This window comes from Aquila chrysaetos, chromosome 21 (assembly GCF_900496995.4).
Source record: "Aquila chrysaetos chrysaetos chromosome 21, bAquChr1.4, whole genome shotgun sequence".
NCBI classification, from domain to species: domain Eukaryota; kingdom Metazoa; phylum Chordata; class Aves; order Accipitriformes; family Accipitridae; genus Aquila; species Aquila chrysaetos.
In genome coordinates, this window is record NC_044024.1 from 22,528,338 (window position 1) to 22,548,275 (window position 19,938).

Sequence of the window (19,938 nt, forward strand, 5' to 3'; positions counted from 1 at the left end):
TGCGTGTGCTGCAAGCCCTGTCTCAGCTACTGCAAAGAAAAGCATCATCACACCAGATTCAGCTCTTTGAAGTGGGGACTGGACTTGATGCAAGAGATTCTTTCCTGTTTTGTATTCTAGTTATTGGCAAATGTGGGAGATACAACCAGCTTATAAAAGCAGTCACAAGATTGGCCTAGTTCAGTTCTGAATTTATGTTAATACCTGGTTTCAGGTGGGGTGGGATTCCCCACGCAAGTGTGTTCAGCACTCAGGCAGTGAGGAATTTGCACAAAATGGGCAGCCATCAGTTTTGCTCATCACAGCCTCATGAGATCAGAGTCCCTACCTTCTCTGAACCTTCCTCCTTCCCCACTTGAGGAAGTGGCTTATGGACAAGTCTCTAAGGTCACACCTCTCATACAGAAAACCTTGCTTCACATGATTTGTTCTAATCTTGCCTTGCTTCTGATGATTGCAAGCTCTCTGCTGCTGAAGTTCTGCTCCCTGGGGCAAGCTTCAAGCATGCGCTTATATTAAATGCCATTTCCAGATAATAACCTTGGCTGGTTGATTTTGGCAGCTTCTACTCTTTTCCCTGTGGCCTTAAAAAGAAAAATTAAAGAAGTGCCTAACTTGGTGAGGAGATCAGTTCTCTATTACACACATTTTATGCCAGCTTATTTAGGTAGCCAGGTTTTTTTGGTTGTTGTGACTGAGTACATTTAGATGCTCTGCCCAGAGGTGGGGACTGGAGGAACAGGAATGCCTTGATCGGCACTCAGAAGCCTTCGTGTCCTGTCAGTCATCTGAGCTGGTTTCTGAAGGAAAACACTAGGGACAAATCTATTTTGTTCCTAGCCGTTGTTTAGATATTCCAAACATCTTCTAATTACTTCCACTTGTAATTCCCATTCCAGTGACATCAGTCTGGTTTAGAGAAAAAAAGGGAAGTTGGAGTAAGGCTGATCAGAGGAAATACCAAACTAAGCACGTGAAGTTTGGTAGGGCTAAGCTTCAGTGTCCTTCTCATACTCACTTTGAAAGTCAAACGCTGCCTCCTGGAAATTTCCTGTGTAGTTTTATAAAATGCAGGTTGCTGTTGCAGCCCCAAAAACTGTTTTGCAATGTAAACTGAAAGCAGCTTCTTTGTTCATCCTGTCCTTTGCTGATGATCAAGTGACCCTTGCTGCCTATACTTTGCAGATGTCTTTGGAAGGAAAAGACGAGTGTCATCTCTGAATGTATATGGCATAGGGCAGATTTTCACCCTCCTTCAAACGGTGCTGGCAATCTGGAAGACAAACTTATGAAAAAAGCAGATCACCTACCACTGACTGTACCTAAGAAATCTCCTGCTGTGGTTGGAAACCTTTTGCCCTTGTGCATAAACCTACTAGCATCATAAATATTATATAACTAGCCCAACTTGATATATTACTTCAAAAATGAAGTCGATTGAGCTATTGCTTTGTACAAATACTTCATCATAAAATGAACAATTCAGAGAATGTATGAAAGGACAGAGATAACTCAAATGTACCTCGTTGCTTTTATTTAGATTGATACGTATTAGCAGACCAATGGGGAAATGTGCGCATATAAATATTTTTTAAAATTTTTAAAGAAAATATTGTAAGTTCTTGTAACTGAAACCTTCAACAAACAATCTGGTTTGTATTTTCAGTATTCTTTTGGGTATGATGCTGTTATTAAGAAGTTCGGGGAGTATTCAGTAATACTTTACATTTTTTTCCTTGCCTTAAATGGATGAATTAGTGTAAAGAGATTTCCAGTTGGTTTTGAATGTGGCAGCTTCAGGCAGGAGGCTCATATATCACAATCTCAAAAAAAGTCTTCTCTGCTTTTTATAACATTTTCCCACAGTAAAGCAAATGTTTAGGAATAACACCAATTAAGAGACACATTTTTGGTTTACTAGAACCGATCAACAGCCTGTATTGTCAGCTCTCCAATCCCCAACTTTCCAGCACTGACTGCCTCAGAGAAAGGCAAAAGCATACCCTTAATGCCTCTGAATTTGCAACAGTGCACTGCTGAGCCCGAAGTCTTCCCAGCTATACGCAGTGAGCATCCTAGTTGGCAAACCAGGAGTCTGAGCTCCTGAAGCTTTTGACTTAGCTACTGCTACGTGGTATAATTGAAATGTATATGTTAGCAAGCTAAATTGCCCACCCTACTATATTCTATTTGTAGAAGAGGTTGCAAAATGAAACAAAAATTTTTCGATTTCAAACTTGCTTTAATTTCAAAGGGATCAGGCAGGACCTAATTTTTGTTCTTGAATCTTGTTAGTTTTCCAGTATTAAATCACTGAAATTACTGAGTTTATTCCAATACCTGAAAAGTACTTTGGATTGCTTATATATTAAAAACTTTTTGATGATAATCTCAGGGGGTAAAAGATAGTAAATTTTTCATGCAAGATAGAAGGTGTTGCTAGTGTAAAAAATTATTTTCAGATTATTTTTAAAGGGCTGTTTTTCAACCAACCCACTCCATACCTAAACCATGTGCCAGCTGTTGGCATCTGCACAATAATTACTACAACAAAAGTTTTGAGCAGAAAGACCCCAACTAGTACTCTAAGGAGTTGAACATAAGCTGTGTGATAAGCAAAAAGAAAGTGGAAATTTAATGATACTCATAGAACTGTCTGAGGAAATTTAAAGATGCATAAAATATTTTGAAGCTGTGTTTTATAATAAGGGAGGAAATTATTGGGATGATGTTTGCATGGTCTCTTCCCCCCCGGTAAACACCCACAAAGGACTGAAAGTGCCAAATAAGTTAGGAGTTCTCTAGAGGAGACCATTCTTTGATCTGGATGAACTATACGGCTACGGTTATCTTCTGTCCTCTGGCATCCACAGCACACCTAGACAGCCTTGGCAAGCTGCTGAGCAGAAGATAAGGACACAGTGGTTGCGATCAGCTACTAATAGAGAAGGAGAGGGCACTCAGACTCCTTTGCTGAGGTTTGGTATGAGCTGAGAGAGCTTCTTTTCACTCGGGCACCTGGGAAGTCCTGACTGGGGAGGTATCCCTCGGCAGGGCAGCTGCACTGCCCTCACTCAGCACCTCAGGTACTGAATGTCTTTCACAGTTGTAAAATCTTCTATCTGCATTGCAGATGAAATTGTTTGGGTTTGAATCAGAGTCAGCGTCTTCAGCGCAAATGTGCCTAATTTTGACCACAGAGATCCCAGAGAAGGTTTAACCTACAGCCTGCAGAATAGATGTGTGCATCTTGTGCCTTGGGAGGTCAAACAAAGTTTCACTGAATTCATTGCTGGAGATGAACTTTGAGGGAAAGGTAGCCGAGGAGTTAATACCTCAATAACATCAGTGCTATCCAGAATCCTCCGACTTCCTGGCCCTGTTGCAGTTTGGCTTCCAGCCTAATTAGGGCACACAGAGACTGTGCTAACATACCATCTTTTCCTAATGATGGGCAAAGGTCTGACATCCATAATGCTGCTTCCAAATCCATCATCAGTCTTTGCCTACAGGGACAGTTAGCGATGTGCCTGCCTTCCTTTCTTTGTCACAGGATGCGGACATTGCCTTCTCTCTGCCTTCTCTGTGCCTGGCACTAATGGGAAAGTGTATCTGGACCAAATGCCAAAGTTATTAGGACCAAAATTATTAGGGAAGTAACCTGGTAAGTAAGGACCCAAGTCAGCCCTGAAACGTGGGTAGCGTCTCTAGCCAGGCTTCTCACCCACCTCCTCAGTAACAACCGCACTGTGCTCCACTTCATCCTGGAGCCTCAGAAACACTTGTGGCAAGACACGCTTTCTCCCTTCTGCCAAATACTTGTTATTATCTCTCTCTGATCCATGAAAGTCAGCGGTGATTTATGCCTTTGTGAAAATCACACTGGATTTCTGGTAATATGCCTTCTATGGGCAACCTTTCCAGACTATTCAGACGTTAAAACTAACATAGCATGCAGCTGGCTGCTCGCGCACGTGTCAGCCAGATGGAGCACATTACGGGAATTCTCCGAGGGCTGCATGAGCTTCCTATGCCGGGCCAGGTGCAACTCAAGGTGTGGGTACTGGTGTCCGGCGTGGAGCGGGACTGCCGGCTCTGGGGTTAACTTGGGCACTGCTAGGGCTTCTGTGGTGGAGGGGCTCCTTTCTACCTGTAAGCTTTGCTGCTTCAGTTTTTTCAGGAAGAGCCCTTTGGAGCGCAGTCTCAGGCTTAGCTATTTACTGTGTAGGCAACTGTGGGGAAGGTGCTGTAGGGGATGTGTGAAATTCACTGGGGCTAGCGCTTGCCAATCAGTTCCTTTCTGCAGAAGGAATACATTAAATCCCTGAATGAATCCAAGAAAATCAAGGACAGTGGTGCTTCATAGTGTTTCCAGAAGCTATGCTCTTGATATTAAACTACAAAAAGATTATAATATGCTAAAGAAGCGACAGTCTTGTGCTGTGAAATATGTTCAGTATCAAAAAAAATAAATCATCATTACTGTCAGAAGGAATTCCCCAGAAAATAACAGACCGTCTCCCTTACACAATTTGCAGTGTCATGAATGAATAGCACGGTAATCCAGCAAAATCCTTACGCTTAATGAGATAATGAAAAGTCACACGGCAGATGGAAAAGCTCTTCTAAATCTCATTAACCTGCCTCTTGGCTTTTCCGATATCGGCGAAAATCAGGAGTAACTCCAGGGGGGCGAGCGCCTTCGCAGCAGGGTAAAATGAGCGCTGGAGAACGGGGAACCTAACCGAGCATCTGGGCTGAGAAGGGGGACGCAGTGGAGAAACGCCACATGAATAAGAACTGAAATATCAAAGAGAAGGTAGGCGTTTGCCTGCGATATCTGCACCCACGCAGCTCCGAGAGGAGCGCCGATCCCTCCCGAAGAAAGCGAGGTGGCCCACGCGCCCTGCCCGCGCCGCGTGGAGCGTTCCCAGACACGCCACCGTTCCTCCTCCTTTTGAAGCCTTTTCTTCCTCGGGTCTGCTCCCAACCATCAAATGCGAGGCGTCGGGGAGGGAGAGGCGCAAAGACGCCAGGCCCCGCAAGGTGGTATTTTTAACCAAGCGCCGAACCCTCGAGGGGATCAGGAGCGGGAAAAAAAAAAAACAAACCAACAACAAAAACCCAAAAAACCCAACAAAACAACCCCCAAACGGTGTCCTTTAAGTGCAACACTTCAAGGAGATTTTTTGTCTTTTATTATTATTATTTTCCCTGTAGGTACGCCACCTAGCGCCCGCCGCGCGCGCTCGCCTGAGGTAACAGCGCGGGAAGAGCGGGGAGAGCGGGGCGGGCGGGGGGACGCGGACACACGGACGGTGCCGGCGGTCTTCGGGCAAGGGGCAGCGGCGTGCCGCCTGCCTCGACCCCTTCCCCACCCCGCCACCCTCTGCTCGGCCCCGCCGCCCTCCGCTGCTCAGCCGCCCTGGGAGGCGAGCGGGGGAGAAGGAGAAACCCAGGTGTGAGCGGGTCTTACCGTGCATCAGGAGCAGCCCCTGAAGGGCGTAGACGGCCAGGGCGGTGCTGGGCCTGGGGACCATCGCCGGTGCCGGTGACTGCTATATCCCTTGCGAGGAGCGGGAGGAGAGGTCCGCGAACCGGGGATAAGTTTTCTTTCCAGCAACAAGTTTCTGAAAGCCTGCGGGGCTGGAGCGGGAAGGGAGGGGAAGAGCACGGCGTGCAGAAGTTCCCACTTGTTGATTCCAGTTAAATTGTTCTTTCCATTCACTGCTTCATCCTTGGGCTGCGGATTTTGTTTTCCTTCCTTTCTTCTCGAGGTGCAAGTTTTTAGGCTTCCCCCCCCCCCCCCCCCCCGGCTTTTCACAATAACTTTATTCCTTGTTTCCCCCTGCTTCTCTCATTCGCGGGGTGCCTGGGGGGGGAGCGTTAGTCTGCCCGAGAAGAGAAGGCTCCCCAGCCCGCCTCAGTGGTGCAAAGCAACTCAAGGGGTTAAATAGCAGAGCGAAGCACCAGAAAAGTTTGGCAAAAAGTTTCCTCCAGTCAGTGAGTCGCTGCTCCGAGCAGTCCTTTGCCTGGAGTTTGGGATAAGGTGGCTGAACGGAAAAGCCTCCTCTTAGATTTATTTATCCAGGGAGGTGCAGGTGCTGCAGAGATGAGGAAGAAGAGCAAATCTCTCAACTTCAGTGAGTTTCACAAGGCAGGACGAGAGGGAGCTTCCAGGTCCCCCAGCCTGGCTACCTGCCGGGGGGCACCCCGCAGCGCCCGGGGCAGGCAGCCGGCAGGCAGCGGAGCTTGGGCATGGCCAGATCCCGCCTTAGGTGTTTCCCTTTTCCCCCACGCCTCTGGGTTTGGTTTGCTTTCACTGGGAAGTTTGATGCGAGCCCGAGATACTTTATAGGGACAGGAAAAAAAAAAAAAAAAGAGGAAGGAGAGACGTCACCAGCCGAGGCAAAGGGACTTCATGCTCTCTCTCCCTCCTTGTGATTTCACAGAGCTCCTGGATTTCCTGTTGCTGCTGCTGCTGCCTGAGATGGGGCAAAGAAATGAACTGGGTTGTCCCCTGCTGCCTCCCAGCATCCCAGCATCGCCTGTACCTGCAAAGCCAGAGCTGCGTGAGCATCAGGTGGCAACATCTTCCCCCAGTCCTGCCCCCGCTTCCCCCAAAGGCAGAAAGGTGGTCAGGGTGTCAACATCTCCCTCCCGGCTCCGGGGCTCTCGGGACTCCAGGGCACGGAGAAGGGGAGCGCAGAGGGACACCACCCGAGAAACAAGCTCTCTTGCAGGAGTGCTGTCTTTGCCCCCGTTCCCCTGGTTATTTAGCAGTTTGGGGGTCCCTTTATGCTGCTCAGTGTATCCTGCTGGAATGCCACCTCCGTCCTCCCTGCCCTGCTGCCTCCCTTCTTGCGGCAGCCACTGCTGTGTGTCCCATGCTCTTGGGGCACAGAGAAAGTTTCTTGTTTGAATAGGATATTTCAGGCAACCCGTAATGGTGTTATTATTTATACGGCACAGCTGCCTCCCTGATCTCTCATGGGTTTCTCATAGCAGCTGCTTCTGTGTCACCTGAGCATTATCTCCAGGCGCTTGGGTGTAGACAGATCCTCCCACATGTCGAGGCTTCCAGCCTGTCCACATGCCTTTGCTCTTGCCATGCCAGACAGGATTTCAGCAGGGGCGAGCACTCCTGCGATGGTAGGGGACACCTTGGTTTTGGCAGGGGATGCACAGATGCTTCCCCTTTCGCCTCCACCCTGGGAGAGCAGTCTTTTCCTGGTTCAGGGCTGCTCCTTCAGCCACAGGTGCCTCTTGGGCCAGCGCAGCCTCAGCTGCAAGGATTAGAAACTGTGCTTAGCTAGTGCCAGGCATCCTGGGAGATGTCCTGGTGCACATAAGGGGCACTTCTGGAAATGCAGCCGGTGCTCAGGTGATAGGGAGGGAGCTATTCTGTGCTATTGCAATACACGTACCAGTTATATGGCTTTTAATGTACACAAACGGCTACACTATGCTGATAATGAGAGAGTGGTGGAAGCTCTACAGCTGCCCACACAGATTGTCATTCCCAATAATGCCATAAATGAGGCACTGGGGTTACATGACCTATTACAGACTTACAGTAAAGCACTGTCAGTCCCCATGGCTGAATGGTGGGGTTTGTTTGTATCTCTTTGTTACTCTTGCTCAGTTCGTTTTCAAAAGAAGAGAAAGATAGCAGGTGCATTAAACCTTATACTATATGTATATTAAGGGGTTTAGTGAAACTGAACTGTGATCGGAGTATTATCAAGTTTTTCTGGCCTTTTTTTAGTATACTTCTAAATTCTTAATGCACGTAACAAGTATGTATGCTACATGAAAATGCACTAGAGCAAAGGGAGACATAGGTAAGTTCTGTGAGTTACAAATCCGTATGTTATCCTGCAAGGAAAATGGGCACTTCAGAAGATCAGAATTGATACCCAGTCTAGAAAAGTCCCAAATTCAAGCAATGAATTGAACACAGAATAGCCTCAGATATTTCCAGTTTTATGAACAAGAAGCATCATTTCTCATGCACAGTGTTAAATCAGGAACGCTTTTCTCAACATCACATGATGTCACCAGTTAATACTAATTTTCTTATAAATGCCCAGATCACTCTTAAGATGACAAATGCATTTTCTATGCCTAAAATTAATTTTTAGAACATACAACTTCTCCCAGGTCTGTGTTGTAGTAACAGACTTCTAAATAGTTATGGACAATAGTAAAGACCAATCTTTTAGGAAGCTTAACTGAAGATTGAAAATTCTAGCTTAATTATAGAACCGTAGTTTATTTTTTATTTACAGGGATGTGTTTAAGAATTCATTGGAGGTTACTGACCAGCTGCTAGCAAATCACGTTGTATTTGTGTAATGCCCCAAATAATCTTTTATCTGTTGATAAACTTAATTGACCTTTTAATTGAGATTAAATGCCTACAGTGTGTAGTTTCACAAGGATTTTGGTGTGAGAACCTGGCCAAGTGGTCCTGGGAACTATTTTTAATTCTTTATTTTCTCCCTCAAAATATGCAAAATAAAAAAGACCGTTTTAAGAATGGTATGGTTTGTTCCTGAGCATCTTCATATGCCTGTAGCAACCTGTTAGAGCTTTTCCAAAGCATAGCAGACTTCCCTAACACAACAGCATGTTCTGTTTGTACAGATGGGAAAAGCCATTTGCTAACTGGACTAGAACCTCTTCATAATAGTACAACTTGTTTTGCCGTGACAGCTAGTCCATCTGAGGAACTCAAAGCTCCTTACTAATATTAACAAATATCTTAGTCTCACAATACTCGTGGGAGTTGAAGTAGGGCTAGAAAAGGTCATTTCACTTCCTAATGAAATGCTTTTAGCTTTGTAAAGGCACCTGGCAGTTGTATCAGTATGACCATAACTAAATAAAATAATAATAACAAGGAAGTGAAGATTGCTGCGTCTGGTGGAAATACTAGACAACTGGGATGGATAGCAATAACCTGTAAGAATTTGGCCAGAATATCAGGGCTATGGCCTCGTGCACCATGAAGCGCTAGGACCAAGGAGTGCAGTTTTGCAGGACCAAGGCAGTGTAGTCTATGAGACCTGCACTAACTAGAGACTGACTATGCAGCTTGCCTGGCCATCCCTTGGAGTATCTTCCATCCTTTATGGCACTGGCCTGACATAGAGGATTACATGACTTATTAAAAGGGAATAGCTTGGCAGGGGACGATACCAGAGCTGGGAACTCCTTTGCTTTGTCTTGCTCCCCTGTTGGTGTTCATCCTAAGTAAGCATGTATCTAGGAAGTGCAGCAGAGGGAATGGCTGTTGATCAGAGCCGGGCCTGGAATTGCATCCTCCACTGCGCGCTGTGTTTAGCCTTAGTCAAAGGTAAAATGTATCTAACCTAAATGTAGCTGTCCAAATGTTAGGTGCCTAATCCGGGCCAGTTATCTAGGCTGCCCTGCTTAGTGACTGCAGAGATAGGCTCTTCTGACTCATCCCATGATGCAAACCTCTGCTTTACAAACCTTTGGCAGGTGCCTGTTTGCGTCCCTGAACAATAGCAGAGGGAAGAGACAAGTTTAACCTATACGCCTAAATTTTAGGTGGCTAATTCTACCCTGTGTCTTCAGCTAGAGGCACTTCGACACAAAGACAGCCTTTCCTATCAGCTTGAGGGAGACGGTCCTGACCAGAGGCATGCTCTGCAAAATGGAGTTATTCTCCAAAGCAAGCACTTGCCCCTTCAGTTGGAGAGAGCTGATACGCACAGCTGTGTGCTATGCTAGTGAGTGCTGGCTTAGGCTTCCAGAGCTGAGCTTTGCCTGCAGAAAGAGAAGCAAGCAGAACATCACAATGGATTGAAAGTCACTTTTCTGTGTTAGTGATCTTTGGAAGGAGAGGAGAAGGGTAGTGACTGCCTTTAAGGACACTGAGTTGTCAGGCCCGTAGATTTTCATTGCAGTATGCTGTATCAAGGAGCTCTTTATCATTTTCCTGAGAGGACCTAGAGGGCTTTTTGGATGGACAGCTTTCCAAGTCCTGTAAATTCAAGCCCCCAGAAGAGGTGGTGGAAACAGGCAGGACATTGCAAATATGCCTTGTACTTTACTGTGTTGTGCTGGGATAAAACAGTGTGTGTCGCATGAATTCAGTTATTATTTATTTGATGTATATGGTGCCTTGGAGGCATACGCTGATGTCCAAGACAGGCAAGGTGCTGGCTACATATGGGTCCCTAAGCCAGTAAACAGAAGTAAAGCCATCACTTCCTAGGGTACATAGTCCAACCTCAGTACCACATCCCCTCACACAGTCAGTAGCATTGCTAGCGGTAGCTGCCTTAATCCTGAGGGGAGCTGCAAAGTCATTGCTGGGTGTGCCTCTCTCCACAATCTGGTCAGGCTGTCTTTTATGTACCCACAGTCTCTAGTCCCTTGGGGATCGAAAGACAAGTTAACATTGGCAGTCTGTGAGAAAACAGGGTGGGGAACTTTTTGATGAAAATATTTTTCATTGGAAAATGGCATGTTATCAAAAAAGAAACCTTCTGTGGGAAGTCTTAGGTTGGAATAACTTCTGCTAGGGATGCACTTTCTAGGGAAGGAAAGCACCATCCCAGCCTTGCCTGCAACTTGGTGATCTCGTGTGTGTGCAAGGTCTGGTTTCAAGACACTAGCCTGAATTAGGTCAGAAAACTGTACTCTCACCTCTTGCAGGGGTCCTCTGCTCAACAAGTCCATTGGCTGTCCTCTGGCTGTTTCATTCACCTTCTTGCAAACATGTTTGCTTACTTATTCCTCTATTTTGAAAAAAATAGAAAAAAAGGCCTCAAGAAAACCCCATTTGGCTCAACCACAGAATGGGAACAAAATGTTTCTCTAGCTGGGAGAAACATTTCCTGCACAGCTTTGCTGAAATACACAGTAGTACACGGGTGATTAGAAGCCTAATAGCAAGAGTTGTGGGGCCAGCAGAGCCATGGGCACGTTTCTGATGACTTGCTGCTCCTCTGTGGGATGGCAGCTTCAGAGGGAAGGACAGGAAGCATGCATAGTCATTAACAGAGTTTCTGTGCAACTTTCTTCTTTATACAAGAAGGGAAAACAAGACAAAGAAGGGTTTAATGAATCATCTGAAACCACAAAGCAAAACTGGAAGAGGCCTGTCAGTCACTTTTAACAACAACAAAGCAGAAGTATAAGTAAAGTAATATACTGCAAGCAATTTTATTTTTGTTTAAGAACTGTCAAGAATGAGGAGTTTTCCTCTGGTGTGACCTTTTATCCATCCCTGCCTACCATCCTGGCAGGCTTTTTCCTTGCTGTCCAGTTGAGGCTTGTCACTGCTTGCATCCGTGGCTGTCCAAACCCCAGTCCTGGCCTGCCCTGCTGCTCTTCTCTCACACAATCTTTCTTGCCCTTGCACTGGGGCAAAAATGTGGGCACCTGCCTCAAAAACTTCTCGAACACACGTGTTCAGACACCAGAGGAAAGCAGAACATTTCATCCTTTTGCTGGAAACATGGGAGATTAAAGGATAAAGATTACCTACCTCCCATTATATGTCACTTTGAACTGTAGTCAGTTTTTTTAAACTTTAACATGGGGGAAATGTGTGATGTTCCATCTCTTTGTGTTTCCTCTCTGAGGTTGTTTTTGAGTATCTCCTTGTAGCTGTTTGCCTCAAATCCTTTATAACTGAGGCTGCCTGGGGAGATCTTGCAGCTTATAAATATAATCTAGGCCTTGGGGCCATACAGCTCTTAGGAAGAATTAACTGGTTTGGAGCAGTAGACAGACTTCCAAGAGCCAAGAGTACAAAACAAGAGAAATGTTAAGGAAAATAAATAGCCATCAACAAAAGGAGACAGGCATGGGATTTGATTGCTATTTTGTTCTGCTAGAGTCTGTGGCAGAAAGACAAAGATATCTACCTAATGAGGAAGAAATTAATGAGCCGGGTTTCATCCATACACAGCATTTGAGGTAAGAAAAATATTCCATCCCTTTGAGGTACCTTCATCCAGATCTTCTCCCTGCAGTGACCTTCCTCAGTCAGAGGCCAGATTTCATGTAAAAGGTTTTCCTTCACCAGAATATGAACTTCAAAGTGTGAGAAAAATGGGTTTCATCCAGCTGTACGTCTCAGATTGAGCAACCAAGAATGCTTGTTTTATTTATTTTTCTTTGGATTCTAATTCCCTCTTTCTCTCTCTTTGGGGATAAAGCAGGATTTTCTTACCACTAAGACTGAGAATGAGAAACATGGTTCACATCCATGGTAGTCTGCAGACGTTCCCTTTGTGCTGAAGGTTTCTGCTCACATCACCAAAGCACGATCACCAATTAGAACTGTCTGATTCAAATAACTGGAGTGGAGGGAGAGAAGCCTTAGAGGAAGAAAAAGCACAGACAGGCCTTGACAGTGGCAAGACAGAAAAACACTAGTGATTCCAGAGCACTCACATTAATCAAGACACTAGCCACATGGATCACAAAAGTGTTAGGGTTAATTCAACTGATAGCACAAGACTGGAATCCTATACTGTGGGCTTTTTAACTTGGTACCAGAGGGGTACTGTGCCCCAGTTTATCACTTAACTCTTAACACATACTGATGCTTAGTCCAAAGATTTTATGGTATGTTATAAATGCTACACCCCACTCCAGCCTTCCCCTTCTCATGCTGCCTAGTGCAAACTGTGGTGGGAGTTTTGGATCAGCCTGTACTGGCCTATTTTCTCACCCTATTTGCTACCTCTTAGTGATTGCAGTAACCATGGAGCAGCATCTGGAACAATGTAAGGTGTTCTCTTCAGCACTGACCTGGAAGGCCAGTGGGGAGAGACCAGGACAGCCCCAGATGTCCCACTCACCAGCAAGGCCATCCAGCAAAGCTACACAATCCAGCCATCAGCTGGAGAGCGTGTGATAATCTTGCAGTCATGTGAATGTCATTAATCATGACTCTTTTTTTTCTTCCTGTTGCATATGCTACAAGAATATGCTCAGCACTCCTTTCATTGAGCTGCCATCTTTCTGTTAGATTTCACAAGTAAATGCTTCTTGTCTCCATAGGATGAGCACTGAGATTATCACTGGTTACACTAGCTCCAAAGTAAACCAGAGAGAGCTACATGATTCAGTGCAGCCAAGCCTGTGAGGCAAAAATAGCAGGCTGGTGTGCTGAGATGATGGAGAGAATCAAAGAGACACTGTCTACCAAAATTAAAATGTCTGCAAATGAGCTTTCAGCCAATGCAGAGCCAAAAGAAATGTTTCTTCCATGGACTTACTTATTTTTGAAATCTGAAAGGGAGCAGTTGCTAAAGACAAATGGACATTGTGCTGAAGGTTTTAGAAATGAGACATGGTGGCACAAAGACACTGATAGTGAAACTGCCATCACTGATCTTCATTGTCCAAGCCAAGAGGGACTGAATAACAGCTTGAGCTAAAGCCAATAGAAGTGAATAGAAGTGAGTGGGAAGATTCCCACTGCCTTTAATGAGTTTTGGCTCTGAACCGAGATGAAGAAACGTAATGAGCAATGAATAAACTAGATTCTCAAAATCCTTTCACCTTTAACAGAACAGAGTGGTATTAGTAAAATGACAAAGGGAATCTGTTTACGATACAGTTTTTTTCAAAAGGTGGTTGTGTCCCACACTGAATAAAAATTCTAAGCTTCACGCGTTGTCCTTGCATAGGTCAGCAGCAGCAGCCGTCAGGCTGGAATCTCAAAGCAGAAAAGCCAAACCTGTCCTGGCTCCCCTAGCAGAAGGCCTCTCTTCCACCAGCCACCATGCTAGCAGCTTTGGCATCCTCTCACCAAGGCCAGCCACTGCTACCTGGAAAGGATGAGGTGTCACACTGAAGAGAACACAGGGCAGCTATGAACAGCCATGAATATGAACAGAAAGCGCTTCAAGAAAATAAGCACCTGCCTCAAGTCTGCGGTGTGTCCTTCTTATGATAAAAGAACTTGGTGCAGCCCTGGGGCACTGCAAAAACAAGACTCATTGGCACAGTTAATTGTAAAATTAAGGAAGGAGGTGCAGAGAGACCTTATAGGAGGATAGCAGGACAATTTCATCTGTCTGTCCAGTTCCTGTTCACCCCGGGGGGTGGGTGTTGAAGGAAAGCAGAAGAAATATTTCATATTTGTTCATCGTCTATGCTTTGACTACAATTCAATCTTAGGATGGCTTTTACAGGCAGGCAGACTTGGATGTAAGAGTCTTTCTCAGGAAGGTCGCCGAGTGAGTCAGCACAAGGCCAGGAATAGCGCTCAGGACCAGCACGTCTGAGCGGCTGTGTGGAGCTGGAGACAACAGGCTCTCCTTTGTCTTCTGGGAGTCACTGCCCCAGCCAGGGAGCTCTGCTCAGGCCCTTGTTTCAGCACAGTCCATGCCATGAATTTCAGAGATAAAGTATACACTTTTTGGATGCTGTTTCCTGTAAAAAAAAAGCTAGCAAGACCTTGCCATTCTCGGCGACTGCATTCTGCTATTTTGCCTATAATGAAGTGAGATATGTTCTTCCTGTTTGGTGCTCTTCCTTCCCCAAGTTTCTCCATTAGCAGTCTCTTAAACTCAGTGGGATGTCAGATATTAGATGAGAGGAATGATCTAGTTGTCAGGGCATTAGCCTCTGGTTCAATAGCATGATTTAAACTGCTCCTCTGCCAAAGCCCACCTGTATGTTCCTGGAAAAGTCACTTGATGTCTCTGTCCTTCCGTTCCTCATCTGTAAAGCTGGGTTAAGTATATATCCCAAAGACACAGAGTTCTCATAAAAGTTGTGCTCCAGACTCTGCAGTAACACCAGCTATCGAGTACCATAGTTGCCCTGAACAAGGAGTCTCAGCCTGACAAGATACGAGATTTACTCGCAAGGTAAGAATGCGCTTCAGGGTTAAATGGGAGAAGGACGTCACAACAGCCTCCCATGGTACCAAGGCATGAGGATGAGACTGACTGGTCCTGGCAAGCTGAATTGAAACTGTAGTACTGTAAAGCCTGTATTCTGTGGCAGGGGAGTTTTGCTTGTTTCTGCCCACAATGTTCTGTAACAGGTGAAGCTCACAAGCGAAAAAAAATAAATGCTGCTCCTCCTTTTTGAAAAAAACCCAAACCTGTGTTTTCTGGAGGCCAGACACCTGCCACCTCACAGCCTGTTTACTAACATTTAAAGAACAAAGCAGTTATTTGTTAAAAGCCTTAATATCCCTAGCAATTAGCAATGCCACGAGGCTTTTTTGTACAGAGGTTCTTTGTCTTCTGGGCATCAGGAAGAATGAAAAATACTGCAGGGATTTCATACACTAAATGACAGAGGTGGGAGTAGCAAGGGCTTTCAATAGGAAAAACAAGGATTTAAAAATCAGCAAGGTGGGCTCTGAAGACTGACTGGTGCATTTCTCATCTCTGCTTCTCTCTCTTAGCATTTCTTTGTACAAGTATTTGTCTTAGTCTCTTGGCTGGTGTGTTTGGCAATTAGGATCGAGATCTCTAATCATAGCAACATTTTTAGTGGTGTGTAAGGTAGTACTTTATTCAGATGAGGGTTAAACTCAGTCTGTTTTAAAAATGCAACCAAAACATGAAACTGCTGCTTAATCTTTTTTCCCTTGGCTGCAAGCTCCTTGAGTCAGTCTTGCTCCATTTCTCCATGCAGCGCAGAGTCCACACTGACTGGTGGAGAAATTGCCATCTGCAACTAACTGCACATTTGCTCTGAAGCTGTGTGTCTCTTGTTACTGATAGGTTTGTGGCAACAGTTAGTAGGTCACAGAAAACTTTCTCTTCTTCTCCAGAGTCCAGGGACATCCTCAGGTTTATTGCCCCTTGCTACTGGCTTAATCCAAGATGGGAGCGTTTGGCATGAAGGCAGGTTGTGCTGCCGCAGCAGCAGCAATGCTGTGCGGAGGAGCACACCTGGGAGGCTTTGGCCATTTTGCAGGAAGGGACCAAAGAAGAGCACCACTGGGACTGCTTTGGGTTTGTCTCAGTCCTGACTCAGATTTCAAAAAAAAGGACCAAGAAAAGTTGGGAAGGAGGGGAGGAATTGCACTTCTCTCTGTCCACACAGTGTGTCACCCTTACTCCATGCCATTGTGCGCTCATACAACATTCCTACAGGATCATAAATGACTTTTAAAGGGGCAAACTTCACTGACTTACAGTCCATAAATTGACACTGTGCAGGTGAAATGGGGATTTTACTGGTGACATCTTTAGCCTGCAGAAGGATTAAACTAGCAGCTTCTTTTGAAGGAAGAGGCAGCCTTGGGAAATGAGCCATTGAGGTATCCTGCAAGCACCAGTGGGTTGATGGGGGTGTTGCAAGGCCAAGAGCTGCCTCTTCCTTCCCAGCATTATCCCAGAGCACTAAGGAAAGCAGTTGTCTTTTCAGTGTTTCCTTCAGGATTCATAACCAAGCTTCCTATTTCCACCTGCCGAATGCTGCTTGCTGAAGCCAACAGGCATGAACACCAACACTGACAGTGGAGTTTTAGAAAGATTTGACCTTTGCTTTCATATCAGCCAAAGGAAAAAAGACTTTCTAACTCACGTTCCTCCTGCAGCTCCCCATGGCCTTGTCACATGTTTTCAGATCTTCCCCTCAGCTCTTCAGCATCTCATTCAGCCATACCATTTTGTCTTCCTTCATCTGCTTTTGCATGATGAAGCCCTTCATGTCCTCCCAGCTCTTTTTGAGTCATGCTGGCCTCTCACAGCAACCCTTCTGCTCCCCCTTGTCACCAGCCTGTGCACCCCCCCACCCCACCAGCTCCTCTGCTGTTTGCTGCTTCAGCATGGCCCTGATCTGTCTTCACACCCTGTCCTACCCCGTCAGCCTTTCTCATAGTGTTACCACTAGTGCTGTACTTTCACCCTCCTTGCTTGTTTGGACAGTTATGCTGCACGTCCATGCCTAGCTAGTGTGCTGTCCCAAACACTGTGTCCCCCCGCACAGTGCCACTATTGCTCTGTGCTCCTTGAGTTTCATTGCAAGCAAGTAAAAGCCATTGCGTTATTCTGTGTTTGACATGTACTGCAACACCCCGCTCCAGGGAGTAGGTTTTACTTGGGGCAAAGTGGAGGGAACGTACTTCTTTTGATAATAATATCACTCCCACTTTCCTTGATGAAGTAGTGATGATAGTTCGTGTGGAAAGAGGCAAGGTGCAGGATTTGAAAATTGCAACGTGTCTGCTTTCCAAGGAGACATGTAATTGTATTGGAGGTGTACCTGTGGGGGTACAATTCAGCACATCTTTCTATCCCCCAGCTATGTTGGCTTTATTACTCCATTATTAGAGATACATTGCAGTGGTCTCAGAAAACCCATCACTTTCAGTGGGACTATTTCAGGAGTAAGGCACTATTCAAAATGCATAAAGGTAGCAGAATCTGGCAGATGGAAACTGCTACAGAGATGTAACAGAGAGCGTTTCAGAAGGTACTTTCTGCCAATTTTATGCACTGTATTAAAATTTAATAGGCATGAAACCACCAAGGTTGTGTAGAAATCTAATGTGTTTTATAGAAATTGTTTAAAAATATATAAGCTACATCTTCTGTTAGTGTATATTGGCAAAATCAGTAGAGCAATGCTGCTATACACTGTCTGTCTTTCTGTGCCATATAATTGAGTAACAAATGAGTTGTCTGCCATAGATTGTTGGAGTATGGTCACGAATTGTAGACTAAAATTATTAGCCTGTGTTAAAGCATATAGCATTCTTGTAGAAGAGTTTTTCTTTTAGCCCCATAAACACCAAAATAATGCTACAGCTTGATGGCTGAATAATAGCATCCTTCAAATCCCTTCTCCTAGCCCCGGAAACCCGAGCTGAAGTAATGTCACAACATTCTTACAGCTCTGATTTTAACTCAATTCTGTGTGATTTGACTGTTCTTTGTCCTCTTCCTTGAGTCAAGAAACCATTGCCCCTGAATGACAAGGAAAATGTTCCAGGGTCAGCTGCTAATTCTTGCTTTTTGCCATCCTGTTTGGCAGTAGCTTATTACGAGTCCTGGCCTGGATAGCAACAGAGATTTTGCAATGGTTTGCAATGTTATGGTGATAATTATTTACTGCTTCAATCTCATACCAATGTTGATGTCACTCCTCCACCCCCGCCAAACAAAAAGCAAGATAGGGAAAATGGTCTAGAAAAGGAGAGAAAGCGTGGATCTAATTTAATAGTGAGTGTCCACTGAACACTTCCCTTCCCCTGGGTGAGTATCTTGGCTTCCTCCTTTCCACAGGCCACATCCCTCTGGCAACTATGGCAGTTGCTTACCCTGAAAAGTCATGTTATTCAGTTACAGTCCTAGCTTCTTTTAAGGCAATTTAGCAGCTGGAAATCAGGAGGATAGCCAACAGCATGGGAGCAGCCAACTCCCTGTATGCCTCCAGCAGCCGGCCCGCACACCATAGTGTGAGGCTGCTGCCATGGCTGCAAAGACTATGCTGCTCTGAGCAGAAAGACAGCAAACCTTTTCTTTGGTCTTTGACATTCCTTCTGCATTTTGCACAGGAGGGGGAAGAGAGGCAGGTTTAAGACCTGTGGGATGCTTGCCTGCAGATGCTTGCAGAGAGGCAGCACGTATCTAAGGATGCTAGTAAGAAATAAGACTTGGTTGGGAACAGCACGAAGGAATGTGAGGTGAGGGAGAAGCAGCTTCCTGTTATGTTCTCCATTTAGCACAAAAGCATTTAAAAACATAAGACCATCCATAGTATATCACATCAAAGATTCATCTACTCCATCATCCTGTCTGACAGTGGCTCAAATTGGAGGCATTTAAGAAGGCAGTGAGGAAGTAGTCTTTTCCAGGATTAGTTTCCCAGCCTGCAACCATCTGGGCACGTGCTGACTGAGGAGTGGTGTCATTCTGCTTAATAACTCTTGGTGTCTCTGCTATGACCTTAACCACTCTCTTCTTGAGGGCATGTATGCTTTTAATATGCACAGCAAGGTTTTCCATAGCCTGCCTGCAAGGTGCATGCAGAAACATCTTATTTGGCTTCTTTTTAGCATGCCACCTGCTAGTTTCATTTACTGCTCCCCAAGTTTCTCAGTGCAGCTCTTGTTGCATCTTCACCCTCCTCGTGCCCCTCCCATGATTTTATAAACCTACATCATTCCCTCCCTCCCTCAGTTACCTATTTTTCAGACTGGAAACTCCCAGTTTTCTTCACCAGTCCTGGCATTGAAGCTGGTTCGTATCACCTTGGGTTTTTTTAACCTTGTCCGATGGGGATCAGTCTCTAACTTGATGCTAATAAAAGAAGCAATAACTTCCTCTGCACCTATGGAATAAAAAGCCCCAAGGAGAGATGGAGCAGGCCAAGTCTGCAGAAATGGGAGTCAGTTGAGGTGAGGAAGGTTTTGGCCCCCATAAACCCATAATACATTCTAGGACAACTGTAGAGAGTTTCCCATCAGCCAAGAAAAAAAGAGAAGCAAAGCAGAAAGCACAGGGAGCCTTTCTGAGACAAATTTCCCAAGTGTCTGAGTCTGTTTATTTCTGTGCTTAGTTCAGGTTTTGTTTTCACCCACACTCACATTTTGTGCTGGGTTCTTACCAGAATGCTTTAAGAAGCCACCTGTGCATGACACCCCTAAACGAAGACCATAAACCCCTCATTCAGAAACACCATCTCCCCTAGCCACAGCCCTGCAGAATTTCATTCTCTCTTTCCCTTCTTACAACTGACCTGTGCAACTTTCCCCCAAATGGCAGTGATTTTAGGGTCCCTCCATGCTCAGAAGCTCAACCTGAGGTGCCTTAGAGGGGAGTTAATCATAAAGAAGATGATTATCTCTTTCTCATTCTTTTAAAAATCTCAAGATGAGCATGTAAATTCACACAAATAATTCCCAGCCACAGACTGGGAAAAGACCACAATCTTCATATGGAAATCACGATGGACATCTGATAGTGC

The 19,938-nt window shown here is 45.3% G+C and overlaps 1 protein-coding gene and 1 long non-coding RNA gene across 5 annotated transcripts in view; one reads left to right on the forward strand and one right to left on the reverse strand.

The window, feature by feature from the left end:
- Positions 1-6,335, reverse strand: part of LOC115333495 (vascular endothelial growth factor receptor kdr-like) — a 140,640-nt gene extending 134,305 nt beyond the window's left edge. For all 3 annotated transcript variants that reach the window (XM_029996483.2, XM_029996482.2, XM_029996481.2), the window contains exon 1: positions 5,477-6,335. In XM_029996483.2, the coding sequence (XP_029852343.1) occupies positions 5,477-5,540 (64 nt within the window). In that variant the 5' untranslated portion in view covers positions 5,541-6,335. The remainder of the gene's footprint in view (positions 1-5,476) is intronic.
- LOC115333502 overlaps positions 1-19,938 on the forward strand; it is a 98,597-nt gene that overhangs the window by 17,594 nt on the left and 61,065 nt on the right. Inside the window, exon 1 of one of the 2 annotated variants that reach the window (XR_003920820.1) lies at positions 6,457-6,583. The exons of the other annotated variant lie outside the window; for it this stretch is intronic. This is a non-coding gene — a long non-coding RNA (uncharacterized LOC115333502). Of the gene's footprint in view, positions 1-6,456; positions 6,584-19,938 lie in introns of those variants that run through there. 2 annotated transcript variants of the gene reach the window in all.